This window comes from Lontra canadensis, unplaced genomic scaffold, assembly GCF_010015895.1.
Source record: "Lontra canadensis isolate GAN:19392208 unplaced genomic scaffold, GSC_riverotter_1.0 scaffold31, whole genome shotgun sequence".
Taxonomy (NCBI): domain Eukaryota; kingdom Metazoa; phylum Chordata; class Mammalia; order Carnivora; family Mustelidae; genus Lontra; species Lontra canadensis.
Window position 1 is genome coordinate 10,831,682 of NW_022631025.1, and position 10,971 is coordinate 10,842,652.

A 10,971-nucleotide genomic window follows, 5' to 3' on the forward strand; every position below is an offset into this window, starting at 1 on the left:
GAACAGCACAGGGACCAAGGTGGCCTCACAACATAGAATGAGTAAGAAGAAAGGCCGTAGGAGAGGGCGGTGATAGAAATCGGAGGTAAGAATATTGTTAGGCAATTATAGGGCCCTGAATGCCATTCTCAGGCCTTCAGCTTTTACTCTGAGGGAAACGCTGTATCAATGGAAGGTTTTGAGCCAAGGAGTAGTTAAGATTTAGCTTCTGTTCACTATGGGTACTATGCTGAGATGAGATTGGAGAGAACAAGGGCAGTGACAGGCGTACTAGCTCGCAGGTACTGGATTAATCCAAGTGAGAAATAATAGTGGTTCGGGCCAGGCAGTAGCAGGGAGATGGTGAGAAGAGAAATGACTAGATTCTGGATGTGTTTTGAAGGTGGAGCAACAGGACTTCCGGACAGCCTGGGTGTGAGAGTGTGGGGAAGAAGGGGCGGCTCAGGACTTGGGGTCTGGCCAGCCAGAAACGTGCAGTGGGTTTTAAGGTGAGGCCATTGGGGTTTAGTTTTAGACATGTTTAGCTGGAGGTGTCTATTTGAGAAGAAGGGGAGATGTCCACTAGACAGTCTGAATAAGCACATCTGGGTTTCAGCAAAGGAGATGGAAATTTAAATTGGTACTACAGTCACATACGTAGCATTAAAAGCCTGGAACAAGATGAGATCGCTTCCGTAGTCCGTGAGAATAGAGCAGTTTGAGACCAGGGCCTTGGAGCACTCCAAGGGCACAAGGTCAGAGAATAAAGGGTGAACTAACAAAGGAATGACCAGTGAAGTGGGAGAAAAACCAGGACAGTATAGCGTCCTGCAAACCAAGTTAAGCAAGTACTTGTAGGGGGTGCCTGAGTGGCTCAGTCGGTTAAGATCCTGATCTCAGGATCCTGGGATCGAGTCCCGCACCTGGCTTCCAGCTCAGGGGGAGTCTGCTTTTCCTCTACACCTACCCACTGCTGTACTCGCTCTGTCTCACTCTCTCCCACTTTCTCAAACAAATAAATGAAATCTTAAAAAAAAAAAAAAAAGAAAGTACTTGTTGGAGGCAGAAGTGATATATTATCGTCAATGCTATAAATGAGACAAGAATGACAAGGGCTGGGTATTGACTGTTGGTTTAGTAATGAGGATGTCATTGGTGAACACTCCAGAAACACTGGCAGTATCATTTGTAATATTTTAAAGGAGATGCTGGGGAAGCCTGGTTGATGAAGGCCCCGTGATTCTGATGACCCAGTTTTGCAGGGTGACAACTTTACCGAGTGGAACACGGGGGGAAAGGAGTGCGTGGTGCATACAATTTGATAAGACCCACCTGAGAAGGACTATTTCTCTCACCTCTTGAATAGCCCATGGAACTTCTCAGGTCTGTGTTTGTGGAAGTGGGAGAAAGAAGGAATGCCCTGAAGAAGCGTAGATGTAGCTTCTGATCAATTCTGGTTGGGGTATTTCAAGCCTTGCATTTGGGGAAATGACTAGAGCTAATTAATTAAACATCCAACTGTAAAGAAAGATGCCCCTAGAGACCATTTCACTGGCATGCAGTATTTGGGCTCTCTTTCTTTTTACCCTCAATTCAGCCATTAATTTCTGCATAAATAATAACAGAACACTGCATAAATATTATGTTTTACATCATGTATATTAAACAATCAGGGTTGGCCAAGAAGACAATAAAAATGCATGCAAACATGTATGCATTGTTTTTCAGGTGGAAGAGACATCAACTTTTATCAAATGACCCAGGGTTAGGAACTACAGAATCTAAATCCAGGGCCTTTTTTTAAAAATGAGCCTTGGGTCTACGGAATTATATCACTGGTGCATTAATCTAGAAATTGGTGTTCATATATTACCTTATTTCAGTGGCTGAATGGTAATTATTAACAGTAACCAGTTATACAGGGGGATAGGGGGCCATGGCTGATTTGTAGCTATGTCTGCTTTCTACAGGGCAGTTACATCCATCATGGCCCATTTCAAACCACCAACATGAAGTCATTTGGACCTGTCAACCGAAGTCACCCAGTGGACTCTTGGGAGCCAATGGAAGCTGGTTCCAGGACACCACTGTTTTATTTGTGTGCAGACAAATTAACATTAAAAGAGAGGATAATTCCTTAGACCAGGATCAAATATTAGAGTCAAGACTTGAACCCAGACTCTCATGACTACAAAATCCATGTTCTCTCCTCAAAACCCACATCTGGAAGCTCCAAAACGTTGTCCATGAATTAGTAGGATAAATTCCCATGTGTTCATCAGTGCCTCAGGGACATAAAGCTAGTATTATAATAATAACATTAATTGCATCCTATATATTGAACTGAATTTTAAATTATTAAGTGAAAAAAATTATTTCGATGGTTTAGATTGGGTAGCATATCTATTCCTCTAGGATTATATTCTCCAGAATTATAAAATCCTTCATCAGGATGGTGGTCAAGTCATCCACTTAATTTATTTTGTTCCCAGCAACACCACTCAGAAGAGAAAGAAGGGAATATTCCTTGTGCGTGCATGTGTGTGTTTGTGTGTGTATGTGTTTGTGTGTGTGTTTTTGACAATACTCGATTTTGTGTTGCTCTCCAGGCTACTACATGTACATCGAGGCCTCCCACATGGCGTATGGACAAAGAGCACAGCTTTTGTCCTGGCCTCTGAGAGGAGTCACCGGAAAACAGTGCTTGACCTTTTTCTACCACATGTATGGAGCAGGGACTGGCCTGCTGAGTGTCTATCTGAAGAGAGAAGGTGAGAGTGAAGGGTCCCTCTTATGGAGAAGACGAGGTGAGCAGAGCATCTCCTGGCTGCGAGGGCTGATTGAATACAGCTGTGAGAGGCAACACCAGGTAAGCCAGAGGCGACAAGAACCAAGTGATAGCAGGTGGTCCTGTAGGCTTCTGCTGTTCTTTCTTCTTCTTGCTACCCAAGGGAACGTCTGGTCCTTTCTGGGGGTCATAGATAAAGGCAGTAGTTGTTTAAGAGTAAACATAGTAAGAGTAAACATCTCAGCAGTGAAAGGAAGATGAGGCATGTAGACGAAGCTTTGTGTAGTTATGCACAGAGTGATTTTTGCGACTCCGTGATGAAAGGGTGGCTATTTTTGTCTTGGCACATTCTGAGTGTCAAGTGCATTCTGTGTGTCCCGCATGTCTCTAAAACGGTCCACTTTGCTTCCGAACATGGTATTACCTAATTAGTTGTTCCAGCTGCATCCCTACCCTCGTCATTACCCACACACAAGGGCTTCTGTTGCAAGCCTCTATTTAACAGAGTGCATGGTCCAGAGGAAATGTTCAGCCTCTGTCTGCAGTGACGTGGAAGAAGCTGAGAGTCCCCATCCTAAGTCCCGAGTCTCATGTGCGGTAGGAGACCTCCGCCCCACGGCGTCCTGGTCGTGAGTGAGTCTGGGCAGCACCAGGAAAGAGCCTTTCACATTCCGATCGGTGAGGCTGAGCAGCCAATCCAGTCTAAAGCTGGGCAGGGGCCTCTTGGCAGCCACAGACTTCACCTGCCTCCTCTGAGCCAAAGCTCCAAAGGGAGAGAAACTTCAGACCCCGGCTGCTCCTGAAGTTGCTCCGTGGAATTCTCCAACGTTCCACAAAAGCTCTGCTTCCCCCTCAGCCTTCGGACTAATGAACAGTCTTGGGTCAGCTCCCCTCAGCGTTAACTACTGGCTGCTTGGCTAAGCCCGGATCTTCCTGGGCAGAGGTCTTCACAATAAGGGCTACATGTTTACACCATCGTCCAGCCTCAGGGAATTGTCTACAGATCTGAATGGGAAGAGATTGCCCCAGCTCTGGTGGGCCAGGTGGAGCGAGTGATCGCGGGAACATGAGCCATTATCCGGGGATGGCCCGTTACCGTGGCATGGATAAGACTGTGGAGAGACTGATTGAAGAGTAACAGCCCCGGGAATGGTGTGGCTAGTGCTTTAATGTCTGTTACAGAAGGAAAGTGGAGCACTCAGGAACTTACTAATGTAACTGACCATCATTCTGAGAGGGTAGATTAATTTCGTTAGGCTGCCGGGGCACTCATACTGCTACCCTACTCCCATGTTCTCGAAGTGTGGTCCTGAGACCAGCACCAGTGCTTGAAATGCAAATTCATCTAAAATGACACGTACCTAAAATGCACATTCTCGGGCCTCACCTTGGAACTACTGAACCATACCCTGTGGGGGAGAGGACCAGAAATCTGTGTCTTAGCAAGCCCCCCGGTGAGTCAGATGCGCGCTAAAGATGCAGCATCTCTGTCCTAGAGTAAGTGAGTCTGAGTCTCTCTGGTGGAGCCTGAACATTGATGTTTTTATAACTCCCAAATGTTGCTGGTGCGCAAGAGTTCCAGGATTTGAGTTCAAGAGAGCAGGGGACTTCTCAGCATTTAAACCCAAGGAGCTGAGTCCAAGGCCTTGAATATACTAGACTTGCTGGTAGTTGGTTGTTTGAAATAGTTTTTTTATCCCAACATAATCAGGCATCTCGGGTAGCATCTTGAAGTGTTCAAGGTTATTTTCAAGTTCAAGGGTACAGAATGGCCTGGAGGATTTTTAGCTCACAACGTGGAAAGAAGACTCCACACCATTCCTCTTGTCTTAAAATGGAACAGATATGAATCTGTCATGAGGAATTTCCTTCTGGATTTAGTGATTCCCTCAGGAATCCCGAACGACTATCTGGAGACCAGGCTGAGCTAGTTTCTCCAAAACATCTTAGTGTCTAATAAAACACAGACGCGCCCACGCAAATAAATACGCCATCTTCTCCGTGCCAGGCACTTACAGTGCTGGGAGCTGTACATAGGTTCTTCTGGTTGATCTTATAACTCCCTTTACAGATGGAGAAACAATGTCCAGCTGGTAAGTGCAGAGTGAGAATTCAGTCCCACATCTGACTGGTCCCAAAGTGTGTATCCCTAAGCCACGACTTTACACTTCCTCCTACCATGGAGGTTCCAAAAATACTCGTTCCCCTGGGTGTCATAAGCACTGGGTGATCTTGGGGAAATCCTCATCCTCTCTTAGAGTGTTTATACATTTTCAAAATGGGGTAATAATTCCTGCTGTGTTGACATCACCAGAGTTAGAGGGTCAAATTAGATTATGTATGTGAAAGGGTTTAATATATTTTAAAGTCAAAAAGTCTAAAAGGATATTATTGTTTCTAAAAATATATTCCCTCCCAAATATCTCTGGTCTCTAATTCACGTCGCCATAGCAACCATGGTATTCTCAATAGTTACTTTGGCATCCAGACTGAGTGCCTAAAGTATGAGACCAAAATATCTCATTTTAATAAAGATTTATTGACCGCTTGCTATTCTAAGTGCTGGGGGTACAACAATGACCATAACATGTAAAGCTCCTCCTCTTTTAGCTGACATTCTAGTGAGGAGAGATTGAAAATGTAAACAAAAAATATATACTGTACCATCATGTGATAATAAACGCTATGAAAAAAAGTAGGTCAAGCTGATCAGGTAACAAGATCAAAGAAGTATCAGGGTGTAATCGTGAAAGGTCTTGGACATCATGGTAGAGTTTGAAATTTATTCCATAAGCAATGAAGAACCATCAGATGGTTTTAAGGTAATGCAATCTGTTAATATTTTTAAAGGATCACCCCAGCTACTACCTGGGGAGTAGACTGGAGGGAGGCAAGGAGACTTTGGGGCTACTGCAATAGTCCTGGCAGGAATGGTAGCTAGGGCTATGTGGCAGGGGTGAGACATATCAGAAGCCCACAGGACTTCTTATGCATGGCATGTGGAGCTTGAGAGAAAGAGGCAGCAAAATGACACCATGGGTTTTGGCCTGAGCAACCCCTCGAATGGAGTTACCATTTACTGAGATGGGGAAGGCTTTAGGTGAGGCATATCTGGAGGTGTGAGGGCAGTGTGCACAGGAGGGGTTTTTTGAACATGCAGAGTTTTCACTGTCTGTTAGACATCCACTTGGGTATGTCACAAGTAAGTGGTAGGACGTGAGTCTGGAGTTTAGGGAAAAGAACAAGGCTGGAGGAATCAATGTGTGCGTCATCGGTGGGGCTGGGCAGGTGCGGATGACTTTCAGAGTGCTGTAGTAGTGCTGACATTTGAGATTCATCCTAGAGGGGAGGTAAGTGGGTGGCTTCCTGACGACATTCCCATCATCCGACCATCCTTGTAGAAGAAATGCATCAAGTGGCACAATATTAATCGTGCTCCTTCCTCAGGGTTTAATAAAGTGCCAAGCCACCCTTGACTTGCTATCGATCAAAAACACGAAGTGATTTCATTTCCTTTGGATTCCTTGCTTAACCTTTCCTCCTCTGCTCTCTCTGTTTTCCTCCCTGGGTTCTTTTATTTTGATGCCATCGAAAGAATGAATTCTTATGAACTCATTCATCATCAAATGAATTCTTAGCTCATTGAAATATTTACATCATTTATATTGTTCATTACACAACCTCACATTTAGTAGGAATGATTACATGCTGGGTACTCATCTAACACCAGGTTTCCAAATTCTCTTGCTCGTGGTATACTCAGTCTTCCTAGTTTTCTCCTGGTGCCACTAGAGCACAAGTGATACCTAACCATTTTCATGTATTAAGCAGTTTTCCAGACAACGTAGTGAGTATTTATGTCCTAACAACTTAGTAGCAATTTGAAAAAAATAATTGCCAAACTGAAAGAAAAAACATATTGTTCTCTAGTTCTTAAATAACCACAATTATTTAATAATAGAATGTGTATCTGCGATACAAGGCAGAAATCATAATGGTATAAAATAGTTATCCCTCAAGTATTAAGGAAATTCAAAGGAGAAAGTTGTATGAAATCAAGTGCGTGGTTCAACTGCAGACTGTTCTGAATTCCATCAGGTAATTTGTTTATTATGTTTCCACTGTAGACTTGGAGGTCAAAAACCAGATTTTATTGATGTCCAGAGAACCAGAATGCTTATTAACTGTCCTCATATATCCTCCTATCTGGATGTGTTAGGATATTTTTCCCCTCTTCTAACTCTACTTATTTGGAGTCTCGTTTGGGATTGTGTTCTTAGAATTTTTAATAACATTATTTTGCCCATTTCTGTCATTAAGGCTTCTTTGAGTCATTAATTTCAAGATAGTTTCATATGCTTATTAATTATCCACTTTATGTTCTTTGGTTTAATTTAAATCATAAGCTAGTGCAATGGGGAGTCATTTCCTCATAAAATGAGTAGAGCAAATGTGTCTTCTGGAAAATTTTCATTACCCACGAGCCTCCCTACAGTATTCAGTGGTTTATTAACCATTGTTGGGTCGGCTTTAGAACTGGTAATGTAATCTCTTCTCCCTAGAACCTGAATTTTTGATCAGTTTTTTTCTTCTCAGGATCTAAAGTTATGGAACTGCTTCTCTCCTATGTTGTTCTTGGATGTTATGGTACCTAACATGATAAGTGAACCATTGTCCTTTTGGTAAAGCTAATGATTATGCTTTGCTGTTTGTTCATGATCTCTTCAGCCATGTTAAATTCTCCCACCTGGTACCAGTATCACTGTAGATTTATGGAGAGCCCAAGAAAGCTTAAATTTCTGACCCATGACTTTCATAGGCCCTATGAATGCTAGGACTAGAATATTCTAGGTGGGGAGGGGAAACCAGGTCACCACTAGGGAGCATTTCTAGGTGAGCATTTCTGGGAAATTGCATAAAGAAATCTCAGAAGAAAGGGACTGAAATCTCCAAGGCTCTAGTAACATACTGTGAATTTCTTTAAAATCCCAAATAAGTATTCTCTTTTGTACCTAAATTTGAATTTGTGATTTTGCATCACTTTTCTTAAAGGAGGTTGAAACACAGTCTAAGCTTCCAGACCCACACAGCTTGGATCTGCCCTTGACGAATATTGGTTTTTTGTTTTTATTTATTTTTTTTAAAATGTTTTATTTAAATTCAGTTTAGTTAACATATAGTGTTTTATTCATTTCAGAGGTAGAGTTTTGTGATTCATCAGTTGCATACAACACCCAGTTTTCATTACATCGAGTGCCTTCCTTAATGCCCATCCCTCAGTTACCCCATCCCCCACCCACCTCCCCTCCAGCAACCCTGTTTGTCCCCTAGAGTTAAGAGTCTCATATGGTTAGTCTCCCTCTCTGTTTTTATCTTATTTCATTTTTCCTTCCCTTCCCATATGTTCATCTGTTTTGTTTCTTAAATTCCACGAATGAAATCATATGGTATTTGTCTTTCTCTGACTGACTTATTTCGCTTAGCAAAATACCCTCTAGTTCCATCCATGTCATTGCAAATGGTAAGATTTCATTCTTGTGGGTGCCCAAATAATATTCCATTGTATATCTACCACATCTTCTTTATCTGTTCAGATGTCAATGGACATCTGGGATCTTTCCATAGTTTGGCTATTGTGGACGTTGCTGCTATGATATTGGGGCGCAGGTGTCCCTTCAGATCACTGTGTATCCCTTGGCTAAATACCTAGTAGTGCAATTGCTGGGTCATAGGCTAGTTCTATTTTTAACTTTCTGAGGAACCTTCATGCTGTTTTCCAGAGTAGCATACTGGTTTGCATTCCTACCAGTAGTGCAAGAGGGTCCCCTTTCTCTGAACCTTGCCAACATCTGTTGTTTCCTGACTTGTTAATTGTAGCCCTTCTGACTGGTGTGAGGTGGTATCTCATTGTGGTTTTGGTGAGTCTTGTTTTGTCAGGATGACTCTATTTCTAAATTCAAACTTCATTACTTTTCAGGTAATTTTTGAAGCCATTCGGGGACTCTCCCTAAGAAGTGATATTGCCATTGATGATGTTAAATTTCAAGCAGGACCCTGTGAAGGTACCAGTATGTTTCCCAATGATATCAGCTTGATTGAAAAGGGATTTTGTAACAGTGTCAAATCATAAGAATGCAAATTAAGCATTTTTTTTACAACAAAAATAGAAAAAAAATTACTATTGTCTATTTTCTATTTGTCTTTCCTGACAGAAATGGAAGATTTAACCCAGCAATCATCGGGATATTCTGAGGATTTAAATGAAATTGAGTTTTAAAAGATGATCTAAATTGAATAAACTAAACAAGAGCCATACCTCTCTTCCATCAAAATGAAACCAAAACAGACGAATACTGGACAGTCTTAACCATTTCATAAGTCATAAAATGACTTCACAGCACAGCACTCTTTTTCATTACTTTTGCAAAAAATACTGACTCAGGGCTTTTTGTTTTGTTTTGTTTTGTTTTCCTTTTTGCGTATGACAACTGTTACGAAAGTACAGGCTGTTGATTTTGCAAAGATCACGCATCTTAATTTTGGTTCCAGTTAAAAATACAAGTGTACTCTACTGCAATCATTTTAAAGTATGCAAATGAAGGGCACAACAAAATGTGCTCATTTAACTCTGCATTCAGTGAATGTATTGGGAGGAGACTTAAGTCTTGCGGGTTTCTTTTTGAATTTCAAGTGTCATAACTATTTTTAAAGTAATAATGTGAGGTGTCAGTAGCATCTGCAGAATGAATGCAGTTTTTCATGGTAACAAGTCAGTCTAAGAAAATGAAATCTTATTCCCTATGTTTTATTCATAGGAAGGGAGTATTCATTTTTTTGGAGTATCAATTTTTAAATATTTTTACCATATGTGATAACAAAGGATCTTTTCATGAATGTCCCAGGGTAAGTCAGTATTAATTAATGCTGTATTACAAGGCAATGCTACTTTCTTTTTTTCCCCCCTTTGAACTACTTTTGAAAGTCACTCTGAACACATGGATTAGAAATTGCACTCTTTTTTCTGTAAAGCAAGCTTGAAAATGTTTATGGACACACACCCAAAAATTTTTAGGTTGTGTTAAGCAGTTTTACTGTTTTGTTTTGTTTTTTTATAATAAATGTTTTGGTAAGGTTTTGAGTAATATGAATTCAAGCAGATATACTAAACTACTGCTTTTTATTTACATGTTTAGAAAATTATACATACATGTTTGTATACCCAAACAGCTATTATAAGATTACCTAATAAAAGGTTATTTGAAAGTCTTTTCCCTAACAATTAACTCATTTCTACGTTATTTTTCTTGTTCAGAAGCTCTCCGGTACACAACTGCTGATTCTAGTTTGGATTTCTACTCTGCCACAATTAAGTTCTTCTTAGGCCTTCTATGAGTGATATAAGCACTGCATACTTTGATACAATAATTAATTTTTAAAGTGTTTTATTTTACATAAGCTAACTTAATTTTCCTCCAACTTTTATCTTATTAGAATATAAACATTATGAGCCTAGGGATTCTTGCATGTTTTGTTTACTTTTGTAGTCTCAGTACCCAGAACAATGTCTGGCATGTAGTAGGTGTTCTACATATAAATGTTTGTTTAATGAATGAATTTAACTGTCCCCACATTCTCCAGATTGGAGATATTATTATCCATTTTTACAGAGAAAGAAACCGAGGCTCAGAAGAGTGAACAAATTATTTAAGATCCCATAGCTGTTCACTGAAGGAACTTGGAGTCGTCTCTCTGACCCCAAGGTCCATACCTTCTCCTGCTTTGCATGGCCAAAAACCCATGGTTCTCACAGAATTGGGTGGTATTCTCACTTAAGAACGTCAAAACTCTCTGGGTGCCTGGCTGACTCAGTCTGTAGAGCATGTGACACTTGATCTCAGGGTTGTGATCACGTTTGAGCCCCACGTTGGGCATAGAGATTACCTAAAAAAAAAAAAATCAAAACTCTTAAATTAATCTGTAAAGAGTAGTATACTTCCCTGAAGACCACATTTCTTGGAAAATAAGAAACGAGACTCAACTCTTCAAAACAAATATCCCAAGGTTTATGAAGAAAATTAAATAAACTTATACAATAGAGCAAAATTTTGCAAATCAAATCCCTAAATAGAGTCAAAACATTGAGGAAGATGTCAAGATGTGAACCAACTCAACAGTATACTAGACATTATAATTTCCCAACCCTG

The 10,971-nt window shown here is 40.8% G+C and overlaps 1 protein-coding gene across 2 annotated transcripts in view; it reads left to right on the forward strand.

The window, feature by feature from the left end:
• The window catches only part of MAMDC2 (MAM domain containing 2), a 142,482-nt gene extending 132,447 nt beyond the window's left edge, over positions 1 to 10,035 (forward strand). Inside the window, exons 12-14 of one of the 2 annotated variants that reach the window (XM_032866591.1) lie at positions 2,589 to 2,848; positions 8,745 to 8,829; positions 8,980 to 10,035. In XM_032866591.1, the coding sequence (XP_032722482.1) occupies positions 2,589 to 2,848; positions 8,745 to 8,829; positions 8,980 to 9,044 (410 nt within the window). In that variant the 3' untranslated portion in view covers positions 9,045 to 10,035. Of the gene's footprint in view, positions 1 to 2,588; positions 2,849 to 8,744; positions 8,830 to 8,979 lie in introns of those variants that run through there. The other variant, XM_032866592.1, reaches the window with a different exon arrangement.
• The last annotated feature ends 936 nt before the right edge of the window (positions 10,036 to 10,971 follow it).